Below are 19136 nucleotides of genomic sequence, written 5' to 3'. Positions count from 1 at the left end.
CCTTTAAAAGGCTCAGCTTGTAGTTATGAAACAGCTCAGATCGTTCGAAAAGCAAGCCTTTCCTGAGCAGTTTAATTGTTGGTAAGCTCTTTCCCTTTAGTAAGGAGAAAGAGAACTTTTCCCACTGCCATTTCTGTGGCGTTGGCTCCTTTGGCTGCACCTGTGTCATCAGCGGGCACCTTAGTGTTCTCCAGCAAGTGGAGTAGTTCTGCACAGTGTCACGTTTTCCTTTTCTCTTCCTACATAAATGCTTATATAAGAGATAATAAAGTTATAAATAGGATTTTATAAAAAGGAAGTTTGGTTTAAGCTTGTTATAGTTTTGCTTTTTGTATTTAAACTTATGGCTAATTTTCAGCTGTATTTGATAGGTATATAATTGGGATTAAGTTTACAGTGTTCATTTGCAGTAGTGACTTGATCCACAAGAATCATACTAAGTAGAAGGATCCTTAGAATACAGAAGTATTAATTTTTGTCTTCTATTGTATGCATTTTAATGCTGATGTAGATTTTTGTTATGTGAAAAACACAAACATCCTTAAAATAATATGCATTTAGTCTAACTCCTTATCTTCTAATTGGATGCCATATTGTGGCAATGGCAAATAAAACTTTATCCTCTGTTCTGTATGTATTTATTTACAATGGCATTGAGTTCCTGATGATACATAGTTCTACTATGGCGGTTTCTACCCATTTTTTTTTCCAATTTGTCCTTTAACTTTGTCTATTTATAAACCACATTCCCATCTAGACCTGTACTGTTCTGTGGCAGCCACTGGGTTTTTGAACAGTTTAAGTGTGTCTAGTCTGAGTTCAGATGGGTATAATTATAAAATCCAACTAAATTTTAATCTTCCCGAAAATGTACATTGTTTATGTGCTAGAATAATAATTCTTTACTGTGTTAGCTATATCTAAAATTGCTTAATTTATTTCATGAAGACGACACATAGTTCTTCATGCCTTTTTCAATCTTTCCTTTCTCTTGGACAGTGCTGATCTGTGTGTTTGCTCATAGCTCCTTTACCAACTTTCTCAGAGCACAGACCTCCTGTCCCCAGTGGCTGTTTAATATTTCCCCGTTTATTTTGCATGTCGCTTGAGAATTCCTCATTTCTCTACAGGTTCTTTGCAATTTGGAGATTCTCATAGCTCTTACCATAAAGCAAAGACCTGGGAAACTTTTACGGACTTTTAAGATCTTCATGCTTTGTCTTTTTTAGATGCAAATGCAATTTTAAAAGTATGTGCCCTGTCTTTGGAATTCTTCCTCACCTTTACCTTATTTTTGAATGTTGCAGTATGGCTTAGAAAGAATTATGAGTGACGAGAGGAGTCTTTCCTTGTTGGCGAAAGCCATGGATCCCAAGCAACCCAGTATGATGGCAGATGTGGTGAAGCTTCTTTCTGCAGTGTGCATTGTCGGGGAGGAGAGCATGTAAGTTCCACTGCGGCCTCTGCACTGTTGCTGTACTGAAGTTTACATTACGACTTCTTTCTGGGAGTTCAGCTTCTTATCTGCTTAATTGTAATATTTATCCAGTCATTTTGTTAATCAAACTATTAGTTAGGGGACTAAAACAATTCAATGAATAACTGATTTCCTCATACTATAAGCTGCTTTATGCTCAACCCTAATAAAAATTCTAAGCAGAGATGAAAATAAATATGTGGGTTCTTTTATTACCTAATTTTTTAAAATACAATTAATTGAGGTTGTGAGTCATGCTGACCTTCTCTACAATCAAGTACATCACTTTTTGAAAATTTATATGTAAGACATGTGACAAAGTGGAATGTGGAATAGTACTAAAAACTCATTATAGCTTCTAGCACTTGGTTACCCTTATTATGGTTGCAACTAATCAAGTATTCAATGTATATCCTAATGATAAGATATACAACCCTCTCCTTAAGCAAGATTATGTTTCTAATTCATAAGTAAGCCTTTAAAACCAAGTCAGTGCTTACAGAGAATTGAAGCAGTCCTGACTGACTCTATTATTTCCAAAGGTCTAGGCTTGAGCCTGCTGTCAATACGCCATTTAAAGAGAAGGTAAAGTCCAGAAAAAGGAGAGCTCATCAAGGGGCAGCAGCGTCCAGTGTATTTCTAGGTTACTGGGTCTTAGCTTTATGCTGAAATAGAAGAAGAGCTGGGCTGCTGAGCCAGCAATGTGCAGAAGCACAGCAATCATAGCCATCTGTGGGTCAGAGCTGCTGGGATGTTCTTCCTGGGAGATGAGCTCCTCTCCGACAGTAGGAGCTGTGCCTCTCTCCGCATGCAACCCACAGGGCTCCTGATCACGGTTACCATGTGATTTAAGCTGAGTGTATTTGATGGAACTTCCGTGTTCACGTGAGAGTCAGCCTTGGTGCCATCCTGCCAGGGCAGCCCCGCTGAACTACCTGCCTCAGCGTGGCTGGAGTTGGCAGTTAGACACCACTCTGAAACGGCCTCCATGTGCACGTGTGCCTATGGCAGTCACTTAGCTAATGGGACTGTGGGCCCAGGCATGGAAAAAGCCCAGCATCTAATGTCCTTACTTTTCCCATCTACAAGGTTGTTTAGACTTCGGCATTCAAATCTAAGAGTTGGCATTTCTATCAGTGGATTGTCCTGAACACTCCTTCCTGTCTCCCCTTTTATAGTCTTTGTTATCAGTTCCTTTCACTTCTTCCTTCCTATTCTACCCTCCTTATTCTTTTCTTTCTCTCTGTTGCTCCTCTTCCTCTTAGACTTTATCTCCTTCTCCTTTGCTTTTCCTTTGTCGTCCATTCTCCCTTTCTCACTTTCTTTTTCCATTTTCTTCTCCCTTCTTCAACTCCGCCCCCCCCCTTCTCCTCCTCCATCACCAACTTCACCACCACCATCATCATTATCAGCAGCAGCAGCATATTTTGTTCAACTCCTACTTGCAGTGCTGGGAATGAGACTCAGGGCTCCAGATGTACTAAGCAAGTGTGCTACCACTGAGTCTAGTCTCAGCCTTTCTTATTATTATTGTTTTTTGAATTGGAATGATTGTGATAGTGATTAAAATAATGTTTAGGGCTGCATATTTTCATCCACAGAGGATGAATTTTTATTTTTTTAAAGAGGGAAAATGTTCTTTTCTACAAATATTGTATTCTACATTTAATAATTTATTGTATTTTATTACTCGTTGCTTTTAACTGTCACAGTTTTATTATTTAAGGGCTATTATATATATTGGCCGAGAGCCTTTTAGAGATTGCTTCAAAGGCTGCCAGAGTTTAGATCCATGCATCACCATTGCAGAGAAGTAGATGTTACACTGAACAAGTTGTTCAGTCCTTTTCTGCCTTAATTTCTTATTTATATCGAATACTGACACACCCATTTCATACAATTACATATATTAAAATACAGGACATTCCCCAAAATGATAATGTGTGTTTTTAAAAAGGTAGGAATTTTACATGCTTTTGTCATGAGAGAATGACAATGACATATGTGGGAGGTAGATAATATGTGGGAGGTAGATATTCTTTTCCTGAGTTAATATTACGTGACTCCAACATGCATTGAAACATAATATCAAATTGCTCAGTTTTTAAATCAATAAAACAGTAAAATAAAAATCCAGTATGAGTTTATATTGGTACAATTGTTCAAATAGTTCTTTCTCTGCGGTAAGTTATAGATGCTTGATCTATAATACCTTTACAAGGTATTGCCAGGAAAATATAAATCAAAATACATCCTTACAGTATTGCCTTACTCCAGACAGAAGGATAAGGTGCTTTGCCTCTAGCAGATACTTTTGGCGGAGAGGCGCTAATGTAAAAATAGAAGACTGTGAACTTAGGGAAGAGGCTGAAAACCTGAGGCGAGGAGTCGTGAGGCAAGGGAAGTGTGGGGATGAATGTGATTGGAAATGCACAGTGCATCCACCGCTCTGTACAGTTGGTCCACACTCACGCTCCTACAGTAATGACATGACCTCATTAAGCTACTTCTAAATGCCACTGTTGCCAGGGCACATTGAATTAACTAACAGGATAACCTGCTTGTATTTTGCTGTTTTTGTTATTTGACTGTTGCAATTCAATTAATACACTCTAAATTTCTGATAGCCTTGAAGAAGTGTTAGAGGCCTTGACTTCAGCTGGAGAAGAAAGAAAAATTGACAGATTTTTTTCCATTGTGGAAGGCCTCCGGCATAATTCAGTGCAACTGCAGGTAGGTTTCCCGTTTGAAAGCCTAGTTCTGAGTGACATATCATGTGTCTTGCTTGCAACTGTCTTGTGATTGAATTTTCTGTAAACATCATATAACTGCAAATGTCCTTTTGTGTCGTCTATATAATGAATGAATGTATAGGATCCTAGTATGTGTTCTCAGAGCATCTTATAGATATATTGGAGCATATCCAGGATTCCTTCCTTAGGTTGACTTTCCAACTATAAACTACAGAATTTTCTACAAACCATATCTCACCATAGTCCTGTGACTGTTTAGTAATTATTTTTAATTTAAGGCATTTTTTATGTTACATGAATTAGGACTTGTCATTGCAGATTTTATAACTGATATTGGGAGTATTTGTAGTAGTGAGGCTCAAGATAGCAGATCATTCTTGAAAGTGTTTACCTCTTCACAGTTGTAGCAAGCACAATAATACTTATTTAATTATGTTTTAAAAGATATTGTTAAGATCAATTTTGTATGTAGCCCTCATGGACCTAGAACATGGCAATTCTCCTGCCTCCACTTCCGGAGTACTGGCATTGTAACTGTGCTTCCAAGGCTGGCTTTAAACTTTAAAAAGAAGCTGTGATTTTTTTTTTTTCAGAAATTTAAAAGGACCCTTGAATGATCCAACTTACTGCACTGTTCACATACTAATATGCTGAACGATATGAAGGACATCTGATTCACACTACATATATGTAAAATATTATAGGTGCTTTTAAAAAAGACACATCTATGCACGTTGATTAGTTCCTAAGTGTGAAAGGTGTAGAGAAGCAGGATCTTCAAAGCGTCCTGTTAAAATTAAATTTTATACATGATATTTCCAGGAAAATCAGATGATTTTGAACTATGAAATTAATGAATGTTTTCTGTTATGTCACATGACACGCTATGCGTGGCCCCCTTGAAACTTGGGTGCTGGCTTCATTCCTTTTGTCAGTGTGCAGGACTGAAGATCAGGTAAAGGATCAGCCCCTTGTCTTGCTGAGGTGGATAAGAAGTTGGGTCTCACCAGCATCCCGGACTGACCTGGGTTGCTTGTTTTCATTACTGACCCCTTGCCTTTCCTCTTATTATTTTGCTTTCTTTTGCCTCTTCTCTTCTACCTCCTTTCCTACCTTTTCTGTTCACTCTCTTCTTATCTCTTCTGTAATTCTTTTTGTATCTCTTTGTCCTTGGGATCCAGGAAGCAGATGACTCAAATGCACAAATGACTCAGACACCAATCTTCTCTCACAGGGCTGGCTTATTGAATTGCACAAGCCTGACTGGATCATAGCACATCTGTGGCTGTCAGGGAATATCTTTAGGTATCAGTCCTGTCCTTGCTTTCCCCCTTGTTTGAGAAGGGATTTCTTGCTGTTCACAGCTATGACAGGCTAGATGGGTTATGAGTTTCTAGGGAGTCGTCTGTCTCTCCTTCCCAACTTTTGTAGAAACATTGGGGTTAGAGATAGATGTGCTGCTGTGTCCATCTGCATGTGGGTTCTGGAACTCTGAACTCAGACCCTTACGCTTGCTCAGTAAAGGCTTCATCCACTTTGCCATCTCCCTATAGCCCAGGTTTTTGTGCACCCCCTCTCCCCCTCCTTTTGCCCCTCCCTTCTCCCTCTCTCCTTCTCTCTCTTTCTCCCTTCTCTCCCTCTCTCTCCTTCCCTCCCTCCCTCTCTACCCACCCATCCATCTATCCATCCATCCATCCATCCATCCATCCATCCACCCACTCACCCATCCATCCACCCACCCACCCATCCGTCTGTCCATCCGTCCGTCCATCCATCCATCTCTGTCTGTTATGTATTTCTCTGTAGACTATTCTGGCCTTATGTCTGCCTGCTTCTCCCTCGAGTGCTGGGATTAAGGGTGTGTTCCACTGTGCCTGGCAAAGGATTTTGCTTCATGATGGAGGCTTCTGGTTAGTATTTCATATCATAATGGAGTTTTCTGGTTATTAAACGTAAGGTATAAGGTACCTAACAATTGGCAAGCTTAAGACTAAGAAGTATCACCTTCCAGAAAAACAGTTAACCACCCACATCCGCATATAAAAAGATAAAGCAACTGTACATTTGGGGGGGATATTCCTGGGTATGCTCTTTCTAATCACCCATATTATAGTAATACAATATACATATATAGTAATATAATATAAAACACTTGTCTCTGGCTTACTTCTGAGTCTTTCACAGATGAGGCACATCTTAGAGTGATCCAGCTATGTCTGCCCATAAAGCTGTTGTTCTAAGTGCCCACTTTATTCTATTAGCTGTGCAATTTGCATTTATTAAATGTACTAGTGTGGCAGATATTAGCAATCACCAAATTAAAAATGAAACTTTTTTGTTACTAAATAAAGTAGCAACCAATTGTTTACTTCTAAATTGGAGAAAATGGGACTTAATAAAGAATAATGAGGATCTTTTATTGATAGGCGTATTTCTGACAATATCTGTCTTAAAGGGAAATTTTAGATTTTTTATTCTGATAATAATTCCTCTGATTGTGATTATGATAGAATGAAGCATGTTTTTCTCCTATTGATATAGGAAGGAAACTATAACTGTAAGCTTAGGATGATTTAACGATTATCTTTCAGGACTTAGTTTTATTTTTAGGAAATAGATTAAAAGTAAAAACATTAGGGTTGAAATAAATGTAGAATAGTTTCTCTTTCAAATATAGCAGAAAGAGCCTTTCAGCTGCAAACAGCCTAATCCATTTTGGACCATTTATGCAGAAAATGATCCTGAGTGCTTTATAGGATTTCTAGAATGCCCGGGGAGTTTATGTGAGTAATATACCGCTGAATGTAATACAGAGGAGAAATGTCAGGTCACCGCAATGTCCCTGTAGAAAGGATAGTTCTGATGCTCTAAACTGGTCCTGGGGATGCTTCGCCAGGCACACCTGCTATACCTCCCTTGGAAAAACCAATGTGCTTGTCACAGTAATGTCCAGTCATGTTGGCTCCATCTTTGTTTGACAACATCTGGGATCAGTGTAGAGTAAGTAGTCTCTAATTCACGCTGCAGTTTCTCCTTTTCCTTGTTCTTGCCCTGGTACGTGGATCTTTGTTATCTTTAACCAAATCTGTCCTCTTCTGGGGCATCAGAAGGATTATTCAAGCCTGGAGAGGCTTTTTTTTTTTTTGGTCAATCAGGACTGAATGGTTTTTAGGAAGGGATCCAAAGGGAGACTCAATATTTTTTTTTATTTTTTTATTTTGGTAGATATTTGACTTTTCTTCTGTGGATATGTTCTCTAGACTGTGTTGAGAGCTGCAACTCCCCTCTCTACCCCAGGGATGTGCCCGATGACCCCTTCATTCTGAACCTGTGTCTGGGAATTTTAAGAATTCGTTTGGCTGTTTAATGGGTGCCTTTCTCTGATAAAATCTCCCAGTAAAAGTTAGAAAGGTGCTTCTTTTTCTTCTATACATGTATTATGAGTATTTATAGGCAGATTTTTTTGAGGGGGTCTTTATTTCTGTATGTGTACATACTTGTGGACACCTGAAGTTTGATATAGTATCTTTCTTAATCTCTTTCTAGTAGATAGAGTACCTTGGTTGTGAAGATTTGATTCCTATGAAATTACAGCCGAGCTTGCTCAATCTTTGTCATTAGGCTGCAATCCAAAGAGGACTGTTGCTGAGGCAACCTGTTTCATCAGATAGCCTTTCTTACTCAAGTAAACAGTTCCAGGAAGAAGAGACCCAGACTCTAACCTAGCCCTCCACAGTTGATCAACTTTCCAATTTCCAAGCCTCTATGTGAATTACAAATATTCCCCTCCCTCCCCACAGCCCCTCAATGCCTGTAGGAAAGACAGTGCCCCTCACTCTCTGTGCTCTGATAAACTGCATTGATGGAGATTAGACACTGTTTTCTTTCCTGCCCTTGGTATCTATATTCTACATCCAAAATCTAACACTCTCCTCTTTGTTAAGGTAGGGCCTTTCTAGGTTATTCATTCCCTCTAGTCTGCTGGCCAGGTTACTCAGGGGTTCCTTATCTCTGTCTCCTTAGAGCTGGGATTGTAAGGTGCTAGATGCTGGGCATCTGACCTCTAGCCTTTATGCTTGTATGGGAAGGGCTTTATTCATTGAATCGTCTCCTCAGCCCACAATAGACTTCATAACAGATTGCATGGCATGAGCTCTCTCTATATATCCATTTGCAGACGGTGTTTGAGGAAACAAATTTCATACAGTCTTCATATTATTCCGGGACAGAGTTGAAGCTGACCAGAATGTTGTCCGTGGTTAATGTCACTGACCACTTCAGCTTCAATTGGCTGTTTGTTGTCTATAGTAAGGATTATGTGATATACTCGGTGAATCACTTTTCCTTCTAGGAAGCTTCTCAGTATAGCTAAGGTAGCCAGACTTTTTCCAGAGTTTCCTGAGGCCTCCATAAATATTTCAGTATCTCTTATGATTACATATAATGTGCCATTCAATTAATGTTTGCTTCCCACCTAGTATATTTAGTTGTGAATGTATCCTGGTACTTACAAAGTTTCATTGTCCTTAAGACCTCTCATTGGGGCCTTAAATGAAAAGGGTTGTACGGAGATACCACTGTGTAAGGACCTTCCAATGCCAGTTCCTGGAGCATCTATGAAGACAGTCCAGTGTATAATTGTTGTCTATGTGATTACCCATCTCAAGCACACATGTGTGGTGTGGTGTATGGTAGGGATCTAAGGTGTGGGAACTTGCTTTAAATGAGATTTGAAGGAGTTCCCTTTTACAAATGGGAGAAACGTTTTGGTGATGATGGCAGGTTTAGCTCTAAGAGAGGGCCATTGAGATTATAGAACTGTAGTCTTTTCACATGAGCTAGCTGTAAGCATTGACAAAAGGGGACACTGAATCTCAGGGCCTTACTTGTCCTTTGACCTGGGAGAAGACATTGTCTCTGCTCTCTAAGGCACTTTGAGGTAAGAGTTGTATAGAATAAAGCATGCCAGTGCCTCTACTGTAAATTATGCAGAATTGAGAATGCCTCCCGGGAATTGTCTTGTAATAGAAAACAAACTACTGATCCAAGCAATGCCACCTTTTCCCTTCCTTTGCCTTCATTCTCAATATTTTTAGAGTTCTTTAATGTATTTATTGTACTCTAGAGTCAATTCAAATAGAATGAAGACCTCACTACTTAGGCTTATGTGGTACAAGTCAACTTCCTCTACATTAGTTACTCAATAAAAAAAAAAAAAAACCAAACAAACAGACATACTGTTCCAAGTTTCTGAATTATGAGGGAAGAATTGTTTGGTCTGGGTAAGGGGAGAGATTGGAAACATTTCTGAGGGATGCAGAGTTAGTGTCTTTGACTCATTGTTGTGAATCTGTAGCTTTAGTTTCTGAGCTTCCTCACTTAAAACATGCTTAGCTCCTTTTATTTAACTGCCTCTGTCATTATAAAAATTGAATGCATGAACTTATACTGAAAACCGGTTGACATTGTGTCTTCTTGTGGACTACTTACTTGTTCTTTTCTAAAATAACTCAGATCGTAGAATTCATCAGACCTGCAGAAAGTGAAGCATATGTAGTCCTACCCTTAAGAGGCATATGTACCATTATTTACAGCTCTCCACCACTTGATATAAAAATATATTACTAGTAGTTTCTACAAAATGCACTGGAGAACCTGGCAGAAATTAATGATGTCTCAAGGGGAGTAAATGTTTCTAAAGTGTAAGTTTGTGTTTCATCTTTCTGTTCATGCAAATTCTAGCCCTGAGTATTGCAATTCATTTTTCTGAATTTGTGGGTAGGGCATGTGCATTTTTCAAGTTTTGGCTTGTTCTCTAACCATATCTATCATTTATTGAACATTCAATTGGGAGTATAAATAAGATTAGAGAGCTTTACTTTGATTCACATTACTGTTTTGGGGTTTATCTACATTACATAGTCTATTTAGTTTCTGAATTAATGCATATGTAGTATTTAACAAATCTTTAAAGCTTTTTATATTCTGGAGGTAGCTTCTTTATCTATAAGCATCATTTACTCATCTTAACTTGATAAATGTGAAATTTGATTGTGCACAGAGAGACAGTTGGTTTCTGCTGTAGGGTAGAGAAGATGAACGACAGTTGAAACTGTGTCTTCCAGACCTAGCTAGTGAATAGTCACAGATCTGATTGAATTCTCATTTGATTATTTTCCGGTACTTGTTTTCAGTCTGGTTTGAGCTCCTGGAGCATGTTCTTTTCACAGTGTGGTCTAGCCCCAGGTCTGTTTACCAAAACATCTACTTATATCAAGAAAGAACATGTTGACTCCGAGCTGACCTTTGTAAAGACAGCTCACTTTCCCTCTCATTAGTCTGTTTTCTAAATTCCTTCAGCATAGTTATCTCTGCTCTTGTGACCTTTGAAAAATTGGACATGCCTTGTGGATGGCTGTGTACCATCCATTGTGTTAATGTACCTTGAATTTTGTGCTTAAGCATATTTGTGCAGAAAGGTTCAGACAAAGACAAAGGTTAAATATGCATAAGTTATTTATTTTTTCTCATATTGTGTGCTGAGCTGAGTGAGAGATTGTAGTAAATTGTGTACCCAACGGAATTTAGGTGGTATGTATCTATCTGTATTTGGAGAAACATTCCATCACATTCAAGGTCAGGAACCTCTTTGCGTAAGCAGTTGGCTCAGTCCCTCTGTCCTTTTAATCTCTATCTAATTCTAATAATTTCCGTTTATTCTTTGCCTTGTTCTTGGTGGATGTCATCCTTTGTATTAAGTAATTTTGAGTTGGCTGGTTTATTATATTTATTTTGTTGTGTCTGGTAATGCCTTTAGCTTGTAGCTCATGACAGTAGTGGTCGTTGTCTTGCTAGTGTAAGTTCAATTTGCCTCACTTCCTTGTGGTATGTCCTGCTGTAGCTGCACTAGAACAAATCCATTGTAGTTACTCCAAGAATGGGACTTTGGCTCTCCACTGAGCCCTCCAGGTAGTAATTGTGTTGTTAAAGACACCTTTGTTCATGAAAGAAGATCTTTTTCACAATTGGGGAAAGAATAATCAAGTAAGCTTATAGTATTTGCTTTTGAAACTTTAGAATTGAATCTTTTCTGTAACAATTAAAGATACATGTCCTTATGTAGGAATGCTTAAAAGATTAAAGAGCAGTATTTCCTGTGTATCATGAATTTGACTACTTTTGAGTCCGTTTGAATTGTATGCTCTGCTTTCTGATTGAGCATGGTATAACGGAGAAGGTAGGTGTTTGACAGTTATGTCACTCTGTCCTTCTGTAGGACAGGTTTTTGTTACATTTTGACACATTCATCATACTTCCATTCTCCTAGACTTTATGATCCTCTCTATCCCTTTTCACTTTCCTAGTGACCCTCTGCTTTTGATTTGCACAATCTACAGATTAAAACTATTCCATAAATGTCGTCTTTTCTCTATTTCATCCAAATGATCCCATTGGAGATACTGGTTTTCACGAACCACTGCATAGAAAACTTTCCTAGTACTGCATAGGAAACTCTTTTTCCAGTAGTATTGCCTATAGCCCCTATCCTTTGTGGGTGCCTCCCTTAGGCTGGTCCTGGTTTCAGTAAGAAAGTAGATGGAGCAAGCTGGTATTCTCCACTCCTTCATTGTCTGCATTAGCTTGTGCTTGCTGGTTCATGTCTCCTTTGAGTTCTTGCCTTGGCTCTATACAGTGGATTGTGACTCAGGATCTAGAAGCCAAATAAATCCTTTCTTCCCCCATATTGCCTTTGGTAATGGTATTTCACCATAGCAACACTAACTCTAATATAGGAGTACAAAAACAATTCCTGCCCCTTTTGTCATAGCTGAGTCTAACATCTACAACAGTGTCAAGTACAGAATAGGCACCAGTTAAGCTAGAAACTATGAACCAACAATATGGAGGAGATCTGTAGTTTGATGCATAAAGATAGATCCTTTATTTAAATTATGCTTTTAGGATCCTGTGAGTGACTCATTTTCTCACCTTTAAGCTCTAGTGGAAAGTAGTTTTCTCATGCCTTTGAAACAATTTCTGTAGTTTAATCAATGTTGATGGGGACCCTATTTTACATCTTCTGAATATAGACTTTGGTAAATGCATCTTATTGAAGAATGCCTTTTACCACTGGAATTTGTTTTACTCTCCTTAGTTAAGGTGAGTGACATGAGTAATTAGGTCACTACCTTTTAATGAAGTTAAGGATTTCAGGGACCTTCCTCTTGACTCATGAATTGGTGTCTCTATTAAGTAGAGTTTGCTCACACTTAATACTAGTTCCTGTTCTTCCCATATAGTAAACCTTTGCCTTTTTATACACACTGTGGTTTTCTTTGTACCTTTTTATTTATATTTGAGTATACAACTTCTTTTTATTTCTAGTTGAGTATACAACTGTAGTTCCTGAGACCTTTTCAGTGTTTCAGAGCTGACTCACATGGTCAGTGTCTTGGTTATTCTTTTACCTGTATGAAGAGACACCATGACCAAAACAACTTGTAGAAGAAAGCATTTAATTTGGGGCTTTCTTACAGTTTTGGGAGGTTTGTCCATAATCATAAGGCCAGGGAGTGTGGTGACAAGCATGCATGGCATTGGAGTAGGAGCTGAGATCGTTGCATACTGATCTGCAGGCAGTAGACAGAGCAGGGAGTCTTTTGAAACCCCACATCTCAGTCTTAGTAACACAGCTCCTCTAACAAGGCTACACCTCCTAATCCTTCTTAAGCAGTTCCATGAACTAGGGATCAAGCATTCAAACATAGGAGACTCTTGGGGACAATCTCCTACAAATCACCACAGTATAGATTCTGGACCAGTACCCACAGCTAGCCATTTAATCCATTATGGAATTATGTTGTGTTACAGTACTGTGTGTTTGTGTGGACACTATGCCAGAACTCTGTATCCTGAAGAAACTCTTTGGTCTTTCCTTTGATTATTGAGTTGTTCCTCTTTAATATAAATCAGTATGATTTGGTATAGATTTATAGTTACAGATATTTTGTGTGGTTTAGATTAATTGTAGTGTAATTGGAAGCTATGACGCAATTATTAGAACTGGAAAAGATTTTTATAAATGTAGCATAAACTTTAACTACCAACTTTTCTTTCTCAGGCAAATTGTCTTTGTGCATCCTTCCCAGAAATGATTTGGGTCATTCTCCTGCCTCATGTTTTTAATTTCATACTACTATTAACTATTGTTTGTTCCGCTTACACAGTATTTTCTACTAATTTTGTTTACTTTTACTACTTTCTTACATTTTTTATTTTTCTACAACTTTGGTAAATGAGACTGATGTAGCTTCCCTAAATATAGACAAGTATAGGAAAATTAGCAAAAATCATTCTCTTTTTTTCCTCTATCTTTTCTCCCTTGCCCCCCTCTTTTAGAGTTTCGGAAATTACATTCTATGCTTAGAAGGGAAGTAGTGTTATGTGTACCAAGTACAGAAAGGCAAGGGAGTGGAGAAAACAACATTTAAAGCTGACTTTTTGACATGAACTGGTCACAGCTGAGTGAATATGTACTGGAAAGGTTGACTGTTTAAGGTTTTTTTATTTTTTTTTAAAGTATGGTTTCTTTTTCTGCTTTTTTGCTATATTTCCCATTTCTACGTAAAAAAAAATTTATGTTTTGACAGTCGAGGCATGTTGGTCAGATTTCAGTGTTTAGATATCAAATATAAAAAAGTCGCTACTATGTTTTTCAACCAGCAGGAACTGAGACCCCTGTTGGTGTCTTAATCCAAAACCAGTATTTTAAATTCACATAAACCTTGCCTTAAGGAATGGAGAAAAGACAATTTAGGGAACAGCATGAGGTCAAACATATTGATCAGTAGTCCAGTAGTTGTTGCTAGACTTGGGGTAGAGTATAGACATGGAAAAATAACATTATCAACAACAACGAATACTTCTCCAGAGAGATATCTTTTTGTTTTCTCTCTTTCTTTTATTTTTGTGATTATAATTATAACATATTCCCCTGTTCCTTCTAACTCTCTCATACCAGTCTTTGTTTGTATGTATGTGCTTAGAATGGTATTAGGCAAGAATTTCAGCTATACATGAAGTTTCTGTGAAGAGAAAAGTGGTTTTCTGCATGTCATCCTGCAATAAATGAGAATTTAGTTGAAACTATATGTTTTTTTATATATGTATGCATGTCTGAATATACAATATTTTACTTATTTACCTTGTTAGGCTTTCCTGTATGAGATATTTGTTAATTATTGGAAGGAAGCTAGATTTCCTTCCTTTTGCTCCTTTTGTTTTCAATGCTGTAAGCCCTCTCTGTGTCTCCCGTGTAATCTGTTGTAGGTAGCTTGTATGCAGCTCATAAATGCCCTTGTTACATCTCCTGATGATTTGGACTTCAGGCTTCACCTCAGAAATGAATTTATGCGTTGTGGATTGAAAGAGATATTGCCAGTAAGTGCCCTGCAGTCTCCTCATTAATATTTAAATTAGAAGTGTACTTGAGTGGGGGAAATTTAGATAAATTACTCTCAAGAATAATTTATCTGCGGGAAAAGACTTGAGTATAAAAATCTAGTTTTGAAATATAGATGATGAGATTTAAGTATTAACACTATAAGTTTTTGAATTCTGCCAGTCAGGTTTGAATGGTTGGTTTATTGTTTATGTTATTGACAATTTACTCATATTGAAAACATAATCCATGCTAATTTTTATCTAATTTCTATAGAACTTAAAGGGTATTAAGAATGATGGCCTGGATATACAACTTAAAGTCTTTGATGAGCACAAAGAAGAAGATTTGAGTGAGTTCTCCCATCGCTTTGAAGATATCAGAGCTGAATTTGAATATCCTTTTCACTGAGTCCTAGTCAATAGTATGTAAAATTACTCTTTCAGCTGTAATAATGAACTTTCACCCTTCACAATCAATTCTGCTAAAAAAAAAAAAAAATACAGTGAGCGCATAGCCACAGCTGGTTGGGAACACCCACCATGTTCTAATGGTGTCCTGAGCAAAAAAGCAAGTGCTATGAAACATTTTAGTCATTCTATATAAACATGAAATAAAATGTGTATATATTATAAAAGTGTCACTATTTTAGTAGCTTAAGTTTATTGTTTTGTCTGTGTATTTGTGGACAGGAAGGGTATAATTAATGATTATAGTTAGTGATTCCCTTAGACTGGATTGTTACATTATATGTACAGTCTGTTGTCCATATGGCTGTTGCCTTCCTTTTTCGTAGTATTGGATTTGAGATAAACTCCACCTGTTAAACCATCTTTTCTCCACAATGGATTCAACACCTTGAGATCCTCATGTAAACTGTTGGGTGGTCACGTATCTGGACTGTTTCTGAGACACCAGAATCCTATTTTCTACCATGGCTTCTCACTGATGCACTTGCTTTTTTGCTCAGGACACCATTAGAACATGGTGGGTGTTCCCAACCAGCTGTGGCTATGCGCTCACTGTATTTTTTTTTTTTTTTTTTTTTTTTTTTTAGCAGAATTGATTGTGAAGGGTGAAAGTTTCATGTCAAATTGCCATCTCTGGTGTCTCTATGCTCCATTCCTAGATAGCCCTTTAAAAAGAACCATTACTAGACAGTGGTTTGCACACAAGTCTTCCAAGCCTTCGTAAAGCACACAGTGTGTTACATTAGCTGTTTGGTATAGGGTTTGAATAAACTCTATGGTCCTTAATCAGCTCACTGAAGCATCTGATGTTTACAGCGTGGTATGGGACACAGTTAAGGAAACTAGAGCAGAGGGACATTTTGTTTCTATTCTTCAGCATCTTCTGCTCATTCGAAATGATCGTTTTATAAGGTAAGGGGAAAAATACTTCCTAATGTTTAACTGATCAAACTATTACATGTGACGTTCACCCAATACTTTATTCAGATAAGCAAGTTATTTTTATTCCTTTTATGATAGTGATCTGCAGACTATGTTGGTTCCTTCAGGTATGAATTTACTTAGCTGTGGTTACAATGCTATTACTCTTGCTTTCTAAACTCCAGAAATTTCACTCTTGTCCCCTCTCCCATGAATGAAGCTGCAATCATGTTTACTGTTGCTCTTTCTCGTTGAGCACAGTGAGGCAGTCATGTTGGTGAGACTTTCTGGGTGTAAATTCTGATGTTACTGGGAGATATAATTTCCCAGCATTCTTTCTGATCCTCTGGCACTTAAAGTCTTTCAGCTCCATCTTCCACAATTATCCTTGAACCTTAGGTAGGGGAGTGTTTTGTAGATCTAGTAGGTAAAATGCAGAATGATCAGGTTATAATTAGAAGTCTGCTTGTGGGTCTGTATATTTGTCTGTCTCTATGAGTGTCTGTGTGTGCACATATATTTACATATACATACATTCCTGTAAAATAATTAAAGACCATGTATTTTAAGGAGAGAAAGAAGGGCTATATTGCAGGGGTTGGACAGATGAAAAGGAACGGAGAAATTATGTAATTGTAATCTATAATAAATGAAAAAAGTTAAAACCATTAACAGCTTATTAATTTATTATCATGTGTAATATTTTGTGGTTGTTTCATAATCACCAGAGAATGCTATTGATAGATTTATTTTTATAAGTTGTAGACAGAGTATTAACAATTGCTTTTAGTAGTATTTAAATAGTCTGAATCTATCTTATTAATATTTGGGTGTTTAATATTTTTAATCTATCAAGAAAATGATACAAATGCCTTTTCAAACTTGATTGTATCTTGGCTCTCTGAGCTTAACAAATTGTTCTTTGTTTATTTCTCATATAAGGTAATGCAGTTAGTACCCAAGAGATTATACTATAATGATCAAATACGGTTATGTAAGGAAAACTGGAGTTGAATTTGTGGCACAGTGTCCAGTAAAGAGTCCTCGTATCAGTTCCTACTTCTATTAGTTATGAGTTTCAGCTGTTAAGTCTTCAAGTATAAAATCATTATGATTCCAATTTAGCTTTGCAGAAATTTTATTTGTAGATGATGGGGGGGGATAGTTAGTCTTCTCAAAGGTAATTCATACAGGATTTATAGGACAGCCTTATTTAGATAGCATGCCCATGGCTGATACTGGAGAGTTTAACTCAATGTTATTTACTTCATCTTACGACCCAGAAGAATGACAATGAAACTGTACGTTTTTTGTAGTTGCTGTACTTTACTCATCACATTTTTATTGAAATTGCCATTCCTGCAAATATTCTCAACTTGACCAGCAACCTGCTTTGTTTTTTAATGTGCTATATTTTGGAACTTTGTTTAAAAAAGGAGACTAAATAGTTAAGCACTAATAAATGCTACCTGACCCTACTAACTGATTAAATTGAAAACAATAGGGTAGCCTGTTAATAACCGTGTTGTGTTTCTACTCTAAATTTATGTGAAAATGACATGAAACATCTGCCTTTCTTGATATCACATGGCTGGCTCTGTCAACCTCTGGTTGGTTAATGATGCTCGAGCCCCCATGAATTCAGGGTTATTGTTACTGTGTTTAGCTGAAGCAATTTTATTCAGCATTATAAATGGTTCATTAGGTGTAAGTTTTTAGTACACAGATAGTACTACTCCTATATGGTTCATTGGGAAGAAAGCTGAAAGGGCCATCACATATGAAGAATATGGTTTGGAGAAAAAATAAAAAGCTGCTTATAAATCACCAAGAAAGGAAATCGATTCACAAGTGATGGGGGATGTAGGGATCCTTATTATAAACCACCCTGCTGCTTGAATTGCCTTTGCACACAAAATTTATTATTTATTGTTTATTTTTTGTATTTTCTTTACATTGCCTTAAGTTAAGGAGATATTCCTAAGTTGTTAGGAATGAAGATAGATTGAATTGTTTTTTCTTCATTTATTTATTCACTTTACAGCCCGATCACAGCTCTCTCCTTCCTCTCCTCCCAGTCCCTGCCTCAATCCTTCTCCCCCATACATCCATTCCTTTTTCCGCAGAGAAGAGGAGGTTACCAACCCACCCTGGTATATCAGTACAGCAGGACTAAGGGCATCCTATCCCACTGAGACCATGTAAAGCAGTACGACTGTGTTAAATGGACCCAAAGGCAGGCAATAGAGTCAGAGACTGTGTGTGCTGTAATGTTAGGGGACCCACCTGAGGAATGATCTGCTTGTCTGGTACATCTGTGCAAGGGCGAAGGTCCAGCCATGTATGCTATTGGTTGGTGGTCCAGCTTTTGTGAGCCCCGTGGGCCGAGGTTGGTTGAGTCTGTCGGTAGATGGTCTTGTGGTGTTCCTGCCCCATCCAGCTCTTCCAGCTCCTTCCCCCACTCTTCAGTACACCCTCCAGCTCTGTCTATTGTTTGGCTTTGAGTCTCTGCATCTGTTTCCCAAATGGATTGAATTGTATAGACAGCACATTCATTATTTTTGGAGTTTTTAGTTAAACTTTGATCTTTGTATACTGATATTATATTAAATTTTCTAGTCTTCCTTGAATAAGATATATTTATTAATTTGGTTGCATATTCTTTAGAGTTGTCAATTCTGAATTTCTTTCCATAACATGATATTAAGAAGTTCCAGTGAAATTCTTAGAGAAGATTTTTGATGGGTTGGTTTACACTAAGAAGATGAATTCCTGGTGGCCATTCAGTAGCTGTACTCGCTGTACTCTGAGGGTGGCTTTAAGCAGTCTCACTTTTTTTTTTTTTTTTTTTTTGTTGTTGTTGTTGTTGAAGGTAGCTTGCTTTGCTTGCCTGCCTGCCTGCCTCCCTCCCTCACTCCCTCCCTCCCCCCACTTCTCTCTCTCCCTCTCCCTGTCCCTCTCCCTCTCTCCCTCTCCCTCTCCCTCTCCCTCTCCCTGTCCCTCTCCCTCTCCCTGTCCCTGTCCCTCTCCCTCTCCTCTCTCCCTCTCCCTCTCCCTCTCCCTCTCCCTCTCCC

At 37.9% G+C, this 19136-nt stretch overlaps 1 protein-coding gene across 2 annotated transcripts in view; it reads left to right on the top strand.

Annotated features, from left to right (window-relative positions):
- Diaph3 (diaphanous-related formin 3) overlaps nucleotides 1-19136 on the top strand; it is a 459706-nt gene that overhangs the window by 142455 nt on the left and 298115 nt on the right. For both annotated transcript variants that reach the window (XM_087585391.1, NM_001305172.1), the window contains 5 exon segments: nucleotides 1308-1444; nucleotides 4105-4210; nucleotides 14560-14670; nucleotides 14948-15066; nucleotides 15937-16053. In XM_087585391.1, the coding sequence (XP_087441517.1) occupies nucleotides 1308-1444; nucleotides 4105-4210; nucleotides 14560-14670; nucleotides 14948-15066; nucleotides 15937-16053 (590 nt within the window).

Source organism: Rattus norvegicus, chromosome 15, assembly GCF_021556685.1.
Source record: "Rattus norvegicus strain SHRSP/BbbUtx chromosome 15, alternate assembly SHRSP_T2T, whole genome shotgun sequence".
Lineage (NCBI taxonomy): Eukaryota > Metazoa > Chordata > Mammalia > Rodentia > Muridae > Rattus > Rattus norvegicus.
Note: the sequence above shows the minus strand (reverse complement) of the source record. Positions and strands in the feature narration are given on the sequence as shown.